Source organism: Miscanthus floridulus, chromosome 5, assembly GCF_019320115.1.
Source record: "Miscanthus floridulus cultivar M001 chromosome 5, ASM1932011v1, whole genome shotgun sequence".
Taxonomy (NCBI): domain Eukaryota; kingdom Viridiplantae; phylum Streptophyta; class Magnoliopsida; order Poales; family Poaceae; genus Miscanthus; species Miscanthus floridulus.
The window spans coordinates 94,443,902-94,464,525 of NC_089584.1; the positions used below are offsets into that span (position 1 = coordinate 94,443,902).

At 44.1% G+C, this 20,624-nt stretch overlaps 1 protein-coding gene across 1 annotated transcript; it reads left to right on the forward strand.

Moving 5' to 3' along the window:
• The first annotated feature begins 14,035 nt into the window (after nt 1-14,035).
• On the forward strand, nt 14,036-20,513 carry LOC136450254 (carboxyl-terminal-processing peptidase 1, chloroplastic). Its single transcript, XM_066450637.1, is given in 14 exon segments — nt 14,036-14,251; nt 14,254-14,507; nt 14,677-14,796; nt 15,271-15,408; nt 16,094-16,198; nt 16,304-16,472; nt 16,921-16,997; nt 17,395-17,439; nt 18,046-18,129; nt 19,111-19,149; nt 19,224-19,286; nt 19,398-19,527; nt 19,613-19,722; nt 19,966-20,513. Coding segments are annotated over 13 exon segments (1,395 nt in total). The 5' UTR covers nt 14,036-14,136; the 3' UTR covers nt 19,669-19,722; nt 19,966-20,513.
• The last annotated feature ends 111 nt before the right edge of the window (nt 20,514-20,624 follow it).

Sequence of the window (20,624 nt, forward strand, 5' to 3'; positions counted from 1 at the left end):
ACCTCGACTTGAGGGCCGCTACAGCCAGGCAGGTTCAGCAGCTGCGGTTTGTTGAGTTTGAGGTGTGGTTTCCTCTGAGGAGGGATGAGAGAGCAGCTGAGGGGTTCTACACGCCACTGCAGGAGGATTTCTACAATGCATATCTAAACAGTGGGGCAGTGTTCAGATCACAGAGGGTCTGTCCGATAGAGTCCATTGTGGCAGCAGCCGGAGAGGGCATTCGGCAATACTTGTCATATTTGCCAGGACTGTTAGATCTGATTGGACGGACAGGGATATATGTACCTTCTTGGGTTCGTCAGTTTTATGCCTCGCTCTACATCGATCCTCATCACAGATTCATTCACTTTGTCTTCAACGACAAAGACTATAGAGTGACGAGCAGCAGGGCCAGAGAGATACTAAGACTACAGAAGCAGCCTGTAAGGATGCATGAGGTTTGCTATGGACATCAGGAGCCTCCCAGGCGTCCTCATGGAGGGTTGGTGCCCCCTACAGACTTAGTGCGCCATTGCTTCAAGGAGCCGTTTGGTGAGGGGTCGAGTAGGAACCCCAGTGACTTGACTCCTACAGCGAGGATACTAGAGGCCATCATCAGGAGGACATTGCTTCCCAGGTTGGGATACAGGGAGGGCCTGACTCGCTTACAGCTCTGGCTTCTCAATGCCATTATGCAGATGACAGTGTTTGACATCTGGGACCTCCTTCTTTCAGAGATGGAGGATACTATAGCTGAGGGATTCAAGGGTCGCAGGCAACTTCCCTATGCTCACTGGATCACGTTTCTCATCCGCAGAGTTGTGATTGATAAGCCCCCTGGCATGATGGATGAGTATACAGGTGCCACTACGGAGTTCCCAGCTTACAACCTGTCACAGAGGATCAGACACGCCACTCCTCCGGCACCCAGACAGCCTAGCCATTGTCTCGACATGCCAGAGTCCACAGCTCAGCAGGACGAGATCATCAGAGGGATTGCAGCCACTAAGGAGGCGGAGCTAGAGGCACAGCAGGAGGTGAGCGAGTACAGTGACAGCTCCGATGACGACTACCAGCCTATACCTCAGATGCCTCCACACAGACACGATGCAGAGGCAGGTAGCTCCAGTTCTGCTCCACCTGCTCCACAGACAGACCCCGCTCTCATTGCTATTCTTGAGCGGATGCAGCAGGATCAGACACGACAGGCACAGGAGACAGCTACGAACTTCGCACAGTTTCAGGCTCGTCAGGACGAGTTTCAGCGGCAGCAGCAGCTCCTTCAGCACCAGCAGTTACTTATGCAGCAGCAGCTCATGGGATTCATGCAGCATGTAGTGACAGCCATTGGGATCCCACTGCCACAGACTTCGCCCCAGCTTGCATAGCCTCCTACCACTTCGACGACTCCAGCAGTATAGCCTATCGGGCTTCAGAGTCAGGGACAGCCTCCAGCTCAGTTTCCTTCACCTCCTGTACAGGTGTCCCAGTGGTTAGCCTCACCTGGTGTAGCCCCGCAGTTCACTCCTTACCATACGGGTTTCTCACTAGAGCAGACGTCCTCACTATTCGTGCCTGAGTCGTCAGTCTCCAGGAGTCTTGGAGCATCATTCAGTGAGTTGACCGGCATGCCTACCCTGCCTCACATGCATACTACTGGTCCGTCTACAACCGCTCCAGCTATCATGACTACTCAGCGGCTCCCCTCGTCTGTCGCCTCGTCAGATCCTACGACAGACATACTTGCAGCTTCACAGGCAGCACCAGCTCAGACCCAGACCGCTTCAGCGACACTTTCTGCTTCAGAGGGTCAGTCAGTTCAGAGCTCCGGGTCAGATGATGATGGCGCCCAGTTCCATCTTGCTCCACGTACTTCAGCGCCCGACTCGTCCGCTGCAGCCCCACCGTCCGACCCCTAGGTTTTGGTGTTTGACGCCAAAGGGGGAGAGGGTTTGAGTATGTAGACTTAGGGGGAGCGAGTTTCATGGGGAGCTAGTTATCTAGTATTAGCTTATTATATACTTTTGGAGTTTTATGTGTGATACACTATTACTTATGCATTCGTGTGTTTACTTTCATGCATACTCTTATTTATATGTGATAGTGCTATCTACGTGGTTGTGATATTTGACATGTGTGACTTCTACTTTGCTTTATCTCTATGTCATATCACTTGTGGAATGCTCATCTGCTTTTGCTTCCGCGTTTACACTTCAAAGCAAATGAGCTTTGTTTTTGGTACTCATGCTCAATTCATATCCTTTGAGTACATTGGTTTGGCTTGGGTCACATAAGCTTGACTAACTCTTTTGTTCTTATTGACAAAAGCTTATATGAACCAAGCCCGTCAAAACCTCACTCCATAACATACTCGAGGTGGTATTGTCATCAATCACCAAAAAGGGGGAGATTGAAAGCATCTAGGCCCCTAGTTGGATTTCGGTGATTAATGTCAATACAAGATTACTATGACTAACGTGTGTTTTGCAGAGACAATTAAGTTAGGTCATAGTAATAGAGATCGATTGGGCAATCAAGGTTGTCATGCCCCTATGATGGAAATCATTTCGATTTTCAAAGGATGGACGACAAGGTTAAGGATAACTAGTTCTAAGTGTCGATTGAAGTTGGAGAGACACTTAGAGTAGTTTAGGACTTTGTTTTTCCTTTGGCCGTACTATGAAGGGGGGTATGAACGGGTAGCTTGACCTAGTTGAGTCTAGTGAGTTAGGTGTGGTGCACACTTGTTAAAACTAGCTCAAGGTAGCTCCTATGAATGCCTAAGATCCTTTGGAGCAAACTTCATTCACATATGTTCGGAAGTTGGAAGTGAATGGAGGGTCAAATACTGACCGGACGCTGGCTCCGGTGCGACCGGACGCTGGCCGCAGGGTCCGGTCAGTTCATTTGACCGAGAAGATCAAGTCTGGTATGACCGGACGCTGGGAGGTCATGTGACCGGACGCTGAGGGCCAGCGTCCGGTCAACTCCAGTAAGGGTCCAGACTTGGGAAAGAGTGACCGGACGCGTCCGGTCAGTGTGACCGGACCCTGAGTATCCAGCGTCCGGTCGTTTACAGTAAGCATCCAAGAGCGACCGGACGCGTCCGGTCGGTACTGACCAGACCCTAACAGCGTCTGGTCATCACTTGAAAACTATTTCACGGGTTGAACTGACCGGAGCGTCCGGTCATCACGACCGGAGCGTCCGGTCATCCCGCAGAAGCTCATAACGGTTCGTTTTTCAGGCTGGCTTATAAATAGAAGCTCCACTCGTGAGTGGAGCATCTTTTGCTCATTCCAACAGCTGAGAAACACGTTTGTGAGTGCCAAGAAGAGCAAGGTCCTAGTGAGGTGTTTGTGATTCGAGAATCCAAGAGAGTAGCCTCACTAGCAAATCAAGAGTAGCAAAGTGTGCATCCATCTTCTCATTAGGCTTCGCGTGGTCAAGTGAGAGTTCGTGCTTGTTACTCTTGGTGATCGCCATCACCTAGACGGCTTGGTGGTGATTGGGAGTTTGGTGTTCACCCGGCGGAGCTTGTGGGTGACCCAACTCAAGTTGTGAGCGGTTTTGGGTGATTCGCCGCGACGGAGTGTCGAAGAATCAACCCGTAGAGAGCACTTGATCCTTGCGCGGATCAAGGGGGAGCTACACCCTTGCGCGGGTGCTCCAACGAGGACTAGTGGGGAGTGGCGACTCTCCAATACCTCGGCAAAACATCGCCGCGTTCCTCTCTCTCTCTCTATTTACTTTGAGCACTTACTTTGAGCATTTACTTTGAGCATTTCAATACTTATCTTCATTTCCATAAGAATTGCTTGCTAGAGTAAGTTTGGAACTTAGGTTGAGAGGTTGTTGTGCATTAGTTTGATATAAACACTTTTCTAGGCATAAGGGGTTAATTGGGCTATCCGTAGGATTTGATTATTGCAAGAAAATTTAGAATTAGCCCAATTCACCCCCCCTCTTGGGCATCTTGATCCTTTCATAATGCATAGAGAAAGCATATAAATATGAATTGAAATCAACATGATGATGCCAATTGAAGAATGATGCTTAACTCTGAGGACTCTAATTTCCTTACAATGAGACTACTACACATGTGATAGGTTTGAAAAAATTGATACCATTTGAACAAGTGTTAGTCTTAAAGCATCCAAGTTGTAGAAATATTCCCCTTAAATATGTGCACACAAATGTAGAATACTTTGTAAAAATCATGCACATTAATTTTAGAATAAAAAATACCACTTGAAAGATTACATCTCATGAATGTGAGAATCATTTTCAAAGAGATATCTGGGAGAGATTATCTACAATTTGGACTTTGGCACATATTAGATGAACAAAAGTAAGACAAGTTATGTGCCGTGCTTCTAAGCAATTTTAACCCATGTAGATTTGCTCCAAGGGTTGATAATGTAACCGAGCAAGCCTACCATATGATGTACCTATTGAATGCATGACAAAAGATTTAAGCAAGTAAATGCAAATATAGGTATTAAAGATAACTAGATGCTTTAAGAGTATATCAATTAAAGGACAAAACCAATTGAAATGAATACTAATTGAAAGTAATGACGTCTAGTTACCTAACATGGGAAAGGGAATTTGGGTCCATAGTATTCACTAACCTACTTGGTAATGACTTTGTCCATCAAGATGCACCCCATGAAATGCACCCATACTTTGCTAAGTCTCTAAATTCCCAAAAAGTCCGATGGACTTCTCACTTCCCTTTCGGGATCCAAACCTTCTTGGTGCTCTTCATGTTTGAAATGATTTCCTTTGGCACCCAAAAGCGTTTGACCCTATTGTTGCCTTGCTTGTTCACCTTGATGGCCACCACCTTGTCATTTTTCTTCTTCTTTAAGAGATAAGGTGTGGAGGCCTTCTTGTCCACCTTGTTGGTGTAGGTGTTGGAGAGCTTGCTTGTTTGCTTTTTCTCCTTCTTCTTTGCTCCTCCCCCATTCTTCACCTTGCACTCATAGGACTTGTGACCTTCCTTGTGGCACAAGTAACAAACCATAGTTTATCCTTCATCAAGCTTCTTCACTCCCTTGACGGTGTTATCTTGATGAAGTTGGGTTTGCTTCGCCTTGCCTTTCACTTGAGTCAAGTCCTTGGTGAGGCGAACTACTTCTTGCTTAAGTTGCTCATTCTCCTTTGCAACCTCTTGTGTGCATGTATCTATAATAACTTTCTTAACACAAACTTGGTTGCACAAATGTGAGTCTAAACATAAATCATTACAAGAAGTAGAGGTATCCTTTTTTAATTATGTCATTTCTTTTAGATACCTTGGTGGGGGTATTTTTTATGGCCTCAAGATTAGCAACTTTATTTGTTTGCTCATCACAGTGTTTGCCCATGATTTCTATTTTAGCAAGCAAACTTTGATAATCATTTTGTGAGCTAGCTAACTTTTCTTTTACTTTTTTATTTTTCTTTTCAAGTTGCTTTTCTTTGATTGTGCATGCATTTGTTGTTGCACTAGCCTCAAGTTGCTCAATTTTAGTAGATAGTTCAACATTGAGATTTGCAAAGTTTTCATATTGTTCAAGCAAATTTTTGTATGCTTCTTGTGAACTACCTAGCTCTTCTTTTAAAATTTTGAGCTTCTTTTGTTGACTAGTGCAAACTTTAGCATATTTAAGATTTTGTTGCACAATTGTATTATAAGAAGGCAAATCATCATCACTATCGCTCTCACTAGAGGATGAGCTTTCATTACCTCATGCCATAAGGCACACACGAGAAGAGCTTGATGATGAGTGCTTGCGCCCTCGCCTCTTGTGATGATCTTCTTCACTTGAAGAATCATCCCATGACCTTATTGATGTGAGGGCTTTGTTCTTGCACGCCTTCTTCTTTGCCTTGGGTGTGGGCTTGTTTGGATAAACTTCCACAAAGTGCCCTAACTCACCGCATCCATAGCATCCCCTCTTTCTTTACTCGTTTCTTTGATTAGTGAAAATGAGGTCTTGAATTTGGATGGGCACACCCTTGACATTGAGCCTTACGATCATCTTCTCCACCTTTTTGATAAGTTTGATTGATTCTTCATTAAGGTCAGAGGTAGAGGAGGAAGATTGATCATCATCACTTGATTCTTGTTCATCATCATCATCATCCTCATCTTTTTCTTCTTCACTTGAGGAGCTTGAGCTTGAACTTGACTCAACTTTCTTGCCCTTCATCTTTTTCTTCTCGCTACAAGCGAGAGCTTTGCCTTTGCTTGATGAAGATGCTTCTCCTTGACCCATCTTACGTGACATTTTAAATGCCACTAGCTTGCCAATGACAATGCCCGGGGTCATGTTGCTCAAGTTCTCAATGTTGTGAAGAATGATGATGATACTTGCATATTTCTTTTATGGTAGAACGGAGATGATCTTCCTTACGATGTCCGCATCATCTAGCTTTAATAATCCTATTAAATGGAGCTCATTGATAATTAGATTCAATCAAGAATACATATCATGAATAAGCTCATCATCATTCATAGTGAAGGAATCATAATTTTGCTTAGCTAGACAATGTTTTTGCTCATGGACATTACTTGTGCCATCATGGAGCTCTTGGAGTTTTAACCAAATTCCATGAGCGGTATTTAAAGTAAACACTTGGTTAAAAACATCCATGCTAAAAGATTCAAACAAACAATTCTTAGCTCTAGCATTAAAATACATTTCTTTTTTGTCACTCTTTGTGGGCTTTTTGGGATTCTTAATGGGTTTCATTCCGTCACGAGTGACTCTCCATACACCTAAATCAACCGCCTTAAGGTGTCAAGCCATTCTAGCTTTATAGTATGGGAAGTTAGTGCCGTCAAAGTGCGGAGGCCTAGCGGTATCCATCCCAACTACTCTAAAATAGTGTCAGCTCAACGGCGGTTAAGCCAAAGGTCCAAAATGAGCCAACCAGCTCTGATATCAATTGAAGGGACCATAACGCCTAGAGAAAATTTTGTATTTGGCCCTAAAAATAATGCTCCTTTCTTATTTGACATCGAAACTGAAAATCTTTCCTATATGTCCTAAACTCGAGTTTTTCTTTCCTATTTGACACTTCCGTCAGTTTGGATGGTTAACGGCGTCAAGTCCTATGTGAAAAGTCCGTTTTACCCCTAGAGTTTTTTACAGTCCTGGCATTCCATGGTTAATATTGCTATCTTTTATGAATGTTTTTATCTTAAACTGCAATGTTTCATAAAAGATAGCAATATTAACCATGGAATGGCAGGACTGTAAAAAACTCTAGGGGTAAAACGGACTTTTCACATAGGACTTGACGCCGTTAACCATCCAAACTGACGGAAGTGTCAAATAGGAAAGAAAAACTCGAGTTCAGGACATATAGGAAAGATTTTCAGTTTCGATGTCAAATAAGAAAGGAGCATTATTTTTAGGGCCAAATACAAAATTTTCTCTAACGCCTAAGAGGGGGGGGGGGGGTGAATTAGGCAACTTAAAATTCTAACTCTAAACTATGGCATCTTTTTCTAACCCTAGCAAAACCTATGCAATAGATAAGCTATCTAGATATGCAACTATGGTTTTGCTAGTGTGTTGCTATCTCTACCGCAAACGTAGTAAAGTAATCAATGTAAATGCGGAAGCTTAAAGAGCAAGGTAGAGATATGCAAACTCTCATCGACGACTTCGATATTTTTACCGAGGTATCGAGAAGCGCGCAAGCTTCCCTCTAGTCCTCGTTGGAGCCCCTCGCAAGGAATCCCTCGCAAGGGCCAAGCTCCCGGTCAGGTAACTCCGTGGATAGCCTTGGGCCTTTCCCACGCGCAAGTGGGTCTCCGATGTGCCTCTCGGTAAGCCTCTCCCAGATGCTCCCCGCCGTCTACACTATCAAGCTTCCGGCCAAAACGCCGCGGACCTTATTCCCTCTAGTACATGGTGGCACCCACACCACAAACGCAGTTGGTGTGATCTCACAAGACTTCAAGCCCCTCCGATGTACAACACTTATGCTCGCAAGCACGGGGTGGCAAGAGGTATGCAAACCTCACTTAAACACTAGGCAAACACCTAGAGCAAGCGCATAAGCGGCGGTCTAATCAATCTAAGCACTTCGTAAAGCACTTATGCTAATCACCTAATAAAACACTAAGCACTATATATATGGAGATCACTCAAATGGTGTATCAACACTCTTGGTATGTTTCCTCAGCTCCACACATCTCAAATGGCTAGTTGGGGGTTGTATTTATAAGCCCCACTGAGAAAGTAGCCATTGGGGTTGAACTCCTGCAAATCTGCTACTGACCAGATGCTGAATTGTCCTGACCGGACGCGTCCGGTCGTCCCGACCGTTGCAGCCGCGAACCACCGATCGGATGCTGCTAGCGTCCGGTCGCCTGCCACCGGACACGTTCGGTCGTAGTTTCACGCTCCTAGAACCTCTCTATACTCGATCGGACGCTAATGCCCTACGTCCGATCGGTTGCCGCCAGCGTCCGGTCCTTGCGTCCGGTCGCCTGTCTGTCGAGCCATCGGTCCAGCGTTCGGTCGCGCTTCCAGTGTCCGGTCGCCTCTACGAGCTCGTTTCTTCGTGATCTTGCATACAGCTTGGTTCCTATCTTTATGCTTAGACTTTGCTTGATGTCTTGGGTCTATTTCTGTGCTCCTGAGGTCTTTCTTAAGGTGTTGATCATCGGATCATCACGTCGCCTTCGTCCAAGTATGTCTTGCACCCTATTGAACTACAAAATAAACACTTGCAAATTCATTAGTCTAATTTGATTGTGTTGGTCATCAAACACCAAAATCTAAAGTAAATAGGCCAAGGGTCCATTTTCCTTACACTCTGAAACCAACCAAATATAGAACATATAAGTGGTCTGAATGACATGCCTCAGTCGACCATTCAGTTTGAATGATGGTGAACATCATCGGCTACTTGATAAAAAAAATTAGCCTCAGCTTAGTAGTTTGGTGGTTTTTTTCCTTATTTAGTCATTGGTGGCTACCAAGAATTGTAAGAACCAAATAAAGAGGCAAATAAACAACAGTTGCACTCACTGCCATACAGACCTTTTGATCAGTTGCACTCACTGCCATCAGCTTGCTATGGAGTACAACTGAGCATAAGTGTAGAATGGAAGGATAGGCAAATAAAGAACAAAGCACAACAACAAAATCATCAAAACAAGAATAAGGTAACCACCTCATGTTTGTTTTATGCATCATAGGCCTTTAAATCCCACAGTTACCACCAGGGCATAAACAACACAAATAGGCAACTAGTTATCAAATAAAAAGTAGCCAACAGAGGCTACAAATAAGTTTTTTACAATACCAAGTTCAGCCTAACAGCCAAGGGCTCAAATGTTCCCAAATCCTTACCTATTGTTAGCCACCCTCCTAGGCAAACTACACCATCAAGGTCAGGTGTCAAAAGAACAAGCAGACTGCACAAAGCTCCTGTTGTCAAAAGAAAAGAGAGTGGGTGAGGGGGGGTGGAGGAACTATACATCTCTACAGTCAACCCCCTCCTAGCCTTCTAGCTCTTCATGTATAGTGGAACTACACATAGTAGTTTTTGGCCAGGAAGGTCCTAAGCCAAAGGGCCTTGTGGGCATCACTCATGTTCACAAAGCCCTTGTCTTGGGCCTTGTTGTCCAGGAGGAAGGTGTAGACAACAATAAGTGCCTCCTCACTGAAGCCAGGCATCTCCATCACAGCAAGGTACAGATTGGCATCAACATGGGCAGGTCCAGTCTCCTTAAGAGCATTGGCCACATTGTTCACAACATCTGACATGTTAGTCAATATGAGCATCTCCTCCTCAGAGAAGTTCCCTCTCTTCCTCTTTGGGCCAGCAGCTAAGGAGGTAGGAAGCAGTTCAGTGGCCTTGCTATCCCCTCCCTGTTCACTGGGAACTGTGGTGTGGGTCAAAAGAGGACCATCAGCCTTGGCACCAACACTGTCAGCCTGGTTCTACCCTAAGGCTTCACCAGACCCAAGTGCAAACTTGCCTGTGGCCATGGCATTAGCAAAGATAGCCTCTATCTCAGTGTAGAACCTAATAGGGCAGTTAAGAAACTCTGCATCTTTAGGATGGTCCTGCAGAGTTGGGCAAATGTAGTTTAAGAAAGGCAAATGTAGGTAGTCAAGACAAAGACGAGATCAAACTGCTACCTTGCAGTGGCCAAGGTAGTGCTCTTGCTCAAGCATGATAGCATGAGCCTAGTCATCCCAAAGAGCACCACTAAGGTCCTTCAACTTGCTCACCCTAGCCCATTTCTGCCTCCACTTCTTTAAGTGGTTGTACACTTGAGTTGGGCTAACAACCTCCCCATAGAACAACTTGAGGGCTTTGGCCACAGAATTTACATCTTTGTCCTTGAAAACCTTGTCAGGCCTGCTACCATCACTAACAAGGGCAGCCATCCTCCTTAGCACAAAGCTAGAGGTGGTGTTGGTCCACCTCATTGCCCTCACAGCCCCATTCCCAGCCACAGGAGCAGCAACATCAACAGGGTTTGCTGCACCTAGAGCAGCACCAGCACCAACACTAGCTGCAACAGGGGCAACAGCACTAGCACCAGCACCAGCTACAGCAGGGGCAGAACCACCATTGATGAGCTGCTCCATCACTGAAGTACCATCAATAAACCCACCCTCAAATGCACCTGAATCCATCCTAGGACTGGCATGTAATGAAATCAACAACAGAATTAGTCAAGAATAGACTGACAACAATATTAACAGTTGTATGAATAAATAACAGACTGACAGATCATGAAGAACAGAATGATTCAAGAACAGACTGACAGTAAGATTAACAACAACAGAATGAATGAAGCATAAAATTGGTCTCAGCTTTGTCCACCAAATTATTACATCATCATGACACACACATGAGTTCCATAGCAGGGTACAGAAGCTAAATTCAAGAACATATTACATCAAATAGTGTTTGTTCCCCTCCCTTCCCACATAGCATTGTAAATGGCATCTCTTATTTCAGCCATGTCAACAGAGTCTTGGTCCAGATGGGCTAGGGGCAGGTTGGTTGGATCAACAAAAGTAGTGAAACCTTCCTCATCAGGCACTACATCAATGCCAAAACCTAGGATCTAGTTATGCAAAATGGCACAAGCAACTATAAGCTTCACTTGTGTCCTATACTTGTGGAAGGGTTTGTTGTCCAAGATCCTAAATCTGCCCTTCAGTGCACCTATAGCCCTCTCCACAGTCACTCTAAGTGATGAGTGCCTAAGGTTGTAGAGCTCCCTTGCATTGGTGGGCCTATTCCTTGGGCTATACTCAGACAAATGGTACCTAACCCCCCTGTAGGGAGGTAGGAAACCATATTTGCATGCATACCCAGCATCTACCAAGAACATTTTACCTACACAAGACATCTACTGTGAGAGTGTGTGTTAATAGGCCATAGAATATGTAATTAGTGTTGGTGTGCAATTACCTTCTGGCAAACTCAAGCCATCTTTCCTAGCTACAGCATTTAAGGATGGCAACGGGTCGGGTTCGGATCGGGTGGAGTCTCCGTGCACCTAAAACCGAAACCCGAAATCGAAACCCGAATCCGTCCCGAAAACCAATTCGGGTGGAAATCCATCACCAAAACCAAAACCCGCAGATACCCGAAACCCGAACGGATACCCAAAACTCGAATGGATACCCGAAACCCGCGGATATATATACACATATTCACATGTATAAACAAGAGGCAACAAATAATAAATATTTTCATGAGTCAACTTTAAATAAATTTAATAATCTAAGTAAACAAATTATTATTAGTATATTATAAAACATGAGTTTTGATTCCAAATGATTTATTTCGGATATCCATTGGATGTCCACGGGTGGAAAACCAAACCCGAAACCGAACCCGATTGGTTTCGGGGCCCCGAACCCGAAAACCATGGGTGAAAAACCATCCCCAAACCCGAACCCGCAGAACCCGAAACCCGCGGATATCCGCCCCAAACCCGATCCGTTGCCATCCTTAACAGCATTTGCCAAAACAGTTGCATCATGGGCAGAGCCCTCCCAGCTAGCTAGGACATAAGTGAATTTCAGATCACAATTCACAGCTACCATCACATTTTGGGTGGGATCCTTTTTCCTACCCCTAAAAGCTTGTTGCATACGCCTAGGAACCCTTGCTAGGAAATGAGTGCCATATATAAAGCCAATGACATCCTAAAAAGCATGGGTCAGTCATTGCAACAGGTCTAATGTAACTAATGAACCCAGGGTATACAATTACCTTAAAATATGGATTCTATGTATGGCTTCCAAGAATCTTTGGGTGAGTGGTAGTGCTAGCTGGCTTTATCATTTCATTCCTAAGCTCACCCGCAGCATACAACACCTGATGGAAGTACTTGTGGATAGTTTGGATGGACCTCTTAAAGGACTGGTGGACAACCCTAAATCTTTGGTTGTGCCCTACAACATGTAAAAACATAGCAACCTGCTCTTCTACTGACACCCTCTCCCTATCAGTGACAAGACTCCTCTCTCTAAAAGTTCTCACTAACTTAAAAAAGCAGCTCTCTTCATCATAATCATAGAAATACACTCTGAATCAGTGGAATTGTATATCATTCTCAGTGTTCTCTGTCTGTGCTGTTCATTTTCATCCCTAATCAGGGCCAGTGCTATAGGATCAGGCAGTGGGGTTTCAGGTTCAGGGGTTTTTCTTTTCAGCCTAGTGGATACAAAGGAAATCATAACAACAGTCAAGGCAGCTGCCTTCCTACACAGCATGTCACGGCTCAAAGACAGATCTATCTACAAGCATGTAAAAATATAACATGATTTTAGCTTAATGTACCCTGCTAGGCATCAACATTAATGTGAAATAAATGCATATGAACAAAAGCACGGCTGCATCTTGTATGTGATGCCTCCCAGTGCTAAATTTGGACAACATCATCGACCAATGATGAAACAAAAAACTCAGAGCAATAGTAATCAGAAACAGATCAACATCCCTAACAGATCAAGAACAGCAAGGTACAAGTAACACTAACAACTGCATCAAACAGTTACGAACAGCAAGGTACAATACTAATCTAAAACAGATCAACAACCCTAACAGATCATGATCCCAACAGATCAAGAACAGCAAGGTACAAGTAACCCTTAATAGGAGCATGAAGCAGTTATAACAAGTATGAAACCCTAACAGATCATGAACAGCCACGAACAAGAAACCCTAAGAAATTGGGGGTCGATTTCATCTTGGCTCGGGGTCCAAACAACGAAGAGGAGGCAGATCTGGAAGTAGAGGATGCAGATCAGGAAGAAGACGAAGCAGATGCGGACGGAGAAGAAGAGGAACACCGCCGCCACGGAGTCCCAGCAGCAGCCGGAGCGGGGACGCGGCGAAGAACCTCGGCGCCGGTGACCTAACCCACAACCAGCCAGAGGTCGCCGCCGCCGCCGCGCACCACCACTCACCGCCGGTCTCTCACGAGGGAGGTGGAAGAGCAAGCACCGAGTGGAAGAAGGAGAGAGTGGAGAGTGGGAACCCGTATATAAAGGCCGGCGAAATCGCCGCCATTTCGCTACGCGCGCGGCGGCCAGAGCGGGAGCGGAGAGCGGGGACGCGCGCGAAGAAGTTTCCCCTTCCCGCCAGAGCCCGCGCGAGCCACCCCCCGCCGCCCAAAATCGCCTGCGTGCGCCGCCACGAGCTCGGCTCCAAAGAAACGAGGATTTTGGTCGTTTCCAGAGAGCCAGGCGGAGATGTCGTTTTTGGCTCTGGGAAGCCAGGCTCGCTTGCAGGCCACGGCCACAAACATGGTAAGTTGCAGCCCACGGGCGCAGCCGGGCCTCCGGTCCAGGGTCGCAAACGCGCCCTTTGAAACTCGCTGCTCTTGTTGATAGCGAGAGGAGAAGAATAAAGCGTAAATAATTCGTGAAAAAGAGGGTGAAAAAGCAGAAAAAGCAGCCCAAAATTCCTCTTCCACTGCCCAGCCGGGCCGCCGGCCTTGCCGACTGGCGCCCTGCAGTGCTCACTGCTCACCACCACCGCTCAGCAGTCAGCCCACTCCTATACCTATCATCATCCACTCCAAACCCCCACGAGCAATACTAACCGGAGTTCGGAGGGCAGGCTTTACGCCCTCCAATCTCCGGCCACGCGACGAGCCGCGCCGCCATGCGGCCACTCTCCTACATGCCGCCGGCACCGGCGCCGCAGTTGCGAGCAAACCCTGGCCCCGGCTCCGGCCCCGGTCGCGAGCCCAGGCCGCAGCCGTGCGGGTTGCCGTTCCCGACGCTCTCCGCGCGGCTGCGGCTGCGGCCGCCGTCTCCCTCTCTCTCATCTCCGGCAACGCCGTGGGTGCGGTTTTCGCGGCGTCAGCGGCGCAGCCCACGGAGGTGTGCCGGAACGTGGGCGCGGCGATGGTAGAGGAGGTGAGGGCCGAGGCGGTGACTAACGAGCAGCTCGTGGAGGAGGCGTGGGAGGTGGTCAACGAGAGCTTCCTCCCCGACGCCGCAAGCCGCCCGTGGTCGCCAGAGATGTGGATGGTGAGTTTGACTTCCCGCATTGCGACCGGCGAGCGTGGTGTATTGTGTGTTCAACTGCGTAGCATCTTAATATCTACGGACATTGAAGCCACAATGCTCATTTTACTTGCTGATTGCTGAGCACGTTGTGTTCCCCCGTAGATTGATAGTTGATTTTGATCCACTGCAGCAAAGGAAGCAGGATGTTCTCCAAGGCACAATTAAATCCCGTGCTAGAGCCCATGATATCATTCAGAAGATGCTAGCGAGCCTTGGTGACCCTTATACTCGGTTTCTATCCCCCTCAGAAGTAAGTTTTTCGCAAGTGTCACAACTGTCACGCTGCTAGTTATACGAGCTCAGCATTTTTCCTGTTCAATGTATTGATCTCATTTGCATTAATGCATTTCTTTCTTTCTCGTGATCTTGTTGTTGTACATGCTTGCTGACATGGTCAATTATGAGTTCTAAAATTGGTGTAGACAGTCTTTTGAAAAGGAAAGTTGGCCATCAGGTATAGCATAGAAATAATTGAATTTCTTTTGAATTGGGCAAACGGTTGCATGTGGGAATGATTGGTAAATCCCTCTGGGTTACTTACTTTAACCCCTCTTTAAACAATGTAGTTATCCTGCTATGCCATATTCCTTATTTTCTTTGCTTTCACAGACAAATTGGTGTCAATACCTTTCATTTTACTGTTCTCGGACATTTGTTGTGGATACATGTTCTAACTGTTGCAGTTTTGATACTATTTTGCATATGTGTAATCAATCTGCTGAAGTTCTCAAAGATGTCAAAATATGACATGACGGGAATTGGATTAAACCTGCGGGAGATTCCTGATGATAATGGTTCTTTTAAGTTGATGGTATTAGGGCTGCTGTTAGATGGGCCTGCTTACTCTGCCGGTGTTAGACAGGTTTGTTCTGTACTTTCTGATGAGAAAATTGCTTTCACCACTATCGATATACTACTAGTAACATTTGTTTGTTCTGTAATTGTTCTAATGAACCTTGATGTAATATGTTGACATAGTGAGGACTCAAACTTCATATATACTAAAATAAATTGTATATTTCATTTAGAATTAATATAGTTGGATATGTGCAGCATTCGATTGCCCTCCCACTTAAGGTGTCCATGATTAAAGAATATGTGCACATGCCTGCCTCTAAATTATGTTAAAAAAAGATTAGTACTGAAGCTAGAAAGGACGCATCTTGTCTATATCGAAGTAGGTTCCAAGGAGTTGAATGAGATACAACGAATAATTTCAGCTCACGTTGTTTTTGTTCACTGCTAAAAAACTTGCAAGTTTTGCAACTTAGAAGCTTTGGGGCAATTTTGTTTCTACTGCTCTTGACTTTTAGTTTGGACATGCAGTTTTTTTAGTAGTTTGTTATTGATGATATTATTATCACAGGGCACTCTTGTTTGGTATATTTGAGTCTGGTTGCTTGGACTGGCCAATAATGTAGTAGGTACAGATCTTTGGACATGTCTGTTTTTCTGATCTTTGATTTTATACATGCGTGGGTTAATTAATGATACACTTCTTATGTTTGGATAAGGTGCACAGTTTAAGTAATTTGATCAATTATCAGGGTGATGAGCTTTTATCAGTCAACGGCGTTGATGTAAGGGGTAAATCTGCATTTGATGCTTCATCCATGCTGCAAGGTCCAAAGGAGACGTTTGTTACGATTAAGGTAATGGACAATCTAAATAAATTATGTTTTCTGGATTACGTAAGGAATCAGGATCTCTCTTAACCCATTATCTGACTATTGTGGTCTTTCTTATGTTATCTCTAGGTTAAGCACGGTGACTGTGGTCCTGTTGAGTCAGTGAAGGTGCAGAGACAACTAGTTGCTCGAACTCCAGTTTTCTATCGTTTGGAGAAAAGAGAAAATGATGATTCATCTGTTGGGTATATTCACATTACAGAGTTCAATGCAGTGGCCAAAAAAGATTTGGTTAGTGGTGTGTTGCTGGTTTGTTGACCTTATCTTCTGCCTTTTTTCTTTCTTTTCCATATTCTGGATGCAGTAGTTTAGTCAATCTGTGCCTGATATGCTATATATAGTCTAATTTTTATGTCTATACTCCCGGGTGTCCACAGGTAGAGTGAGTACCTCCCTAAAGGGCATGGTCTTACCTCTTAACAAAGCCAAGGGGAAGTCTCTCCTTATGGTAAAGTTTTTTAATGTCTAAACTGAGAGGTCTATGCTTAGATATATATGTACCAGTTTATTACAGCAACAACAAGATCCAAGAAATTTCAAATATTGATTTATCTTTTTATGCATCTTTTAAATTCATGTGTTGTTTTATATTGAAATATTAGTAATCTTGACTGTAGAAATATTTTTTTATGATAACAATTTGGTATAGCATGCTATGTCAATTTGACTTATGTTATCTGTTGCAGCGCTAAAACGTCTACAGAATTCAGGCGCCTCCTATTTTGTTCTGGATTTGAGGGACAATCTTGGTGGACTAGTGCAAGTATGCCATCCCTTTTCTTCCCAATCATAAAACATGCTATGCCTGTCTTTGGTCTGCTAGACTTGCATGATGTGTGTGGAGGACTAGAGGTATCATGTTTTTTTTTTTTTTTTTCCTTTGATGGTAAGGAACTGAGCCTATGGGAGGTATATGACCATATGAGTCATGAGTGTAAGTGTACAGCTCCACCCAGGTTCAAGTCTCTTCGACTTGAATTTGGGTGTCTATTTCGTCTTTTTACAATGCCAACTAGTCACTCCAAGGTTGGTCTGAGTTTTTTATATTCATTGTTCGCAAGCTTTGCATCATGAAAGAAAATAACGAGACTTATTTTGTGTATTGCTACGGGCTTATGTCATGATGTTTACTTCACTTTTATTTTTACTTTCTTTTGAAGGCTGGAATCGAGATAGCAAAGGTCTTTCTGAATAAAGGAGACACGGTAAGGATGCAGTAATGCTGCCATATATCCAACTGGCTTTCTGTAACCATTCTTAAAATTTACATGTGTGAAGTAACAGTGCATTTTTTTTCCTCAAATTCCTGTTAAATCCCATGAACCTTCAAGTAATAGTCTCCGTTTAACCTTAGTCTCATGAACAATTAGTCAGTTTCTCCAAATTGAAGTCAGTAACAGTGCAAAAATGCCTTTTATTTTGGTTGGAAGTTAGAAACAATAAATCACTGTATTTCTGTTTTGATGCCGACACCGCTTTAAAGTTGGATCTGAGTTTGAAGTTGTAATTTGTTGACAGCTTTGAAAAGGGGCCACTATCCCAGCTACTCTAATAGAGTCTACAATGTGAGAAGGTCCTTCAAACTTCGGACCTTTTTAATTTTTGTTTATTTCCCATTCTTGACTTCTGAAAAAATAGTCCATGCATATTCGCCTATAGTTAAGTCATATGCTTCCATATAATCTTTTCTGAAATCCAATTATCTGTCCTATGCGTATTAACAAGTTATACTTCAGCAATTTGATTGTTTATTTGTCCTTCATATAATGAACTTTTTTTATGCAAAGCATTCATGTGTCTATGTTCTTCAGGTCATTTATACTGCTGGCCGGGATCATCTAGTCCAAAACACAATTGTTGCTGAAATTGGACCTATGATTGATACTCCCCTTATGGTATGTTTATGTTGTGGTGATACAGCTATTTCAAGCTTCAAGAAGCAGTAATTCTAAGAAATAGAGAAAGCAAATGCTAGTTTTACACTGTTCTGTTAAACTATTCAATAGAAAGTGTGAAGAGCTGCGATTAGACCTGCTATGTTGTATGGTGTAGAATGTTGGCCTACGAAAAGACGACATATTCAACAGCTAAGTGTCGCGGAAATGCGTATGTTGCGTTGGATTTGCGGGCATACAAGAAGGGATCGAGTTCGGAACGATGATATACGTGAGAGATTAGGGGTAGCGCCAATTGAAGAAAAGCTTGTCTAACACCGGTTGAGATGGTTTGGACATGTGCAACGGAGACCTCCAGATGCACCGGTGCGTAGTGGAATCCTAAGTCAGGATAGTAACGTGAAGAGAGGCAGAGGAAGACCGAAGTTGACTTGGGTAGAGGCAATAAAAGGAGACTTGAAAGGATGGAATATACCCAAAGACTTAGCCTTAGATAGGAGTGCTTGGAAGACAGCTATTCACGTGCCTGAACCTTGACTGTTTCTGTTGGGTTTCAACTCTAGCCTACCCCAACTTGTTTGGGACTTAAAGGCTTTGTTGTTGTTGTTGTTGTTGTTAAACTATTCAATAGAAAGTGTGAAGAGCTGCATTTGCACATGCTCCTAGTGACAATAAAATTGTTTTAAGTCCACTTTGATGGATTTTTGACACTTATTTACTCAATTTGACATAGTGAAACGTCAAGGTTTAGAGCTTTTGTTAGTGTATGTGGACTACGGTTCTTCTGATTTTACACTTTTTGATTGCTTGGTCTTAGAAATGGTACTATTCAGATTATCTGTTCTAGTAACCTCTAGTTAAAAAATATATAATTCTAATATTTTTTTTGGACCATGCCATACATGTATGTCTGCTATATAATCAGATTAAGATTAGACTCCGGATTGTATTTCTCATATGTTTATCTACATCTTGTGACAGTTGCTGGTGAATAATAGGACAGCAAGCGCCAGTGAAATAGTAAGTACACATTTTTGTCCACTGATAGTAATGAATGGCATGTAGCCAAAGCTCACGCACCAATAATTTTTTAGGTTGCTTCAGCACTTCATGACAATTGCAAAGCTGTTCTTGTTGGCGAAAGGACTTTTGGCAAGGTTTGAACCACCCAAAAGGGGGGATGCTGTGATGGTTGTTTTTTTCTGTGATCAACAGGATTATATCAATGCCCTTTTTGGTATGGTAACTCAATGTCTGGGGTGATGCAGGGGTTAATCCAATCTGTATTTGAACTTCATGATGGTTCTGGTATTGTCGTCACAGTTGGCAAGTACGTGACACCATACCACAAGGATATCAATGGGAATGGAATAGAACCGGATTACAACCGTCTTCCTGGTACTCTAAGAAAACACCAGATTTCTTTTGTGGCAATTGAATTCTGCAATGTTATTCCCGTTTGCTGATTTTCTTTTTGTGATAGATTTCAATGAAGCCAGAGATTACCTTTCACGATGCCGAATTAAAGAATTAAGCTGACAGACCTTTGTGGCAGATTTCAATGAAGCATTATATTCTGAAGGTTCTCTCACGGTAGGAAGCTTTTATTTGCTGTTGCATAGTTGGTTCTTACTTCTTACTGCTCTGCATACAATGGACTATCCAAAGAATAACAACAAACAAACAAAGATCAAGGCATTAGTTGTTCACGGAGGGACGCCTTCTCATATTATGTTCAAGGTCGCAACTGCAGAATTGCTGTATGGTTTTGCCCCCTGCTTCTGAGTCCTCGCATGCTTTTTGGGTGGTTTAAAACCTCTCTTTTGCACTTTGCAGGGTCAGATGACCTAATACGGTAGAATGAAATGGAACAGAGCTGATGGCGCTCTCCGCTGATACCAGATGCCGCGTATCGGCGTATCCGAGCGTCGATAGAGCCTCTACAGACAGTGCAGGGCGTTGCTGGTGGCCTCTGCAGCTGTGCTGCAGCATGGTGTAAGAAATAGATTTCACGTGGGGGGCTCATCAAACGAGACATCGCAATTAACTGACTTCTAATCAACGCAATCTGTGAATAGCTTATGGTCTGATCAAGGCGCTTACTGGGTTAAAATTCGCTTACTGATGTGCTTGCCTGTCAGGGCCTGACAAGTGACAACCCTACAGTAACTTTGTGCCTGCACTGCAGAATCTCCGATTTTTTCCTGTTGTAACGCGCACATAGTATACCCTCTTTAGGCTGTCTCCAACCCATCAGGAGACCCAAACCCAAAATGGGTCTCTACTCTCTAACAGAATACATATAGTCTCCAACAGAGTATTTATATAGGAGACTTATTTTAGGTGTTATGAGAGGTATAACTTAAATTTGAGTACCCTATCTCCTAAAGACTTATTTATAGAAATGATTCTCTTTTAGGTCTTATTGTTGGAGAAGACTAAAAATGGATATTGAACCCTTTGTTTGTAGCGCTATCCAATGTTTTTTTTTTGTA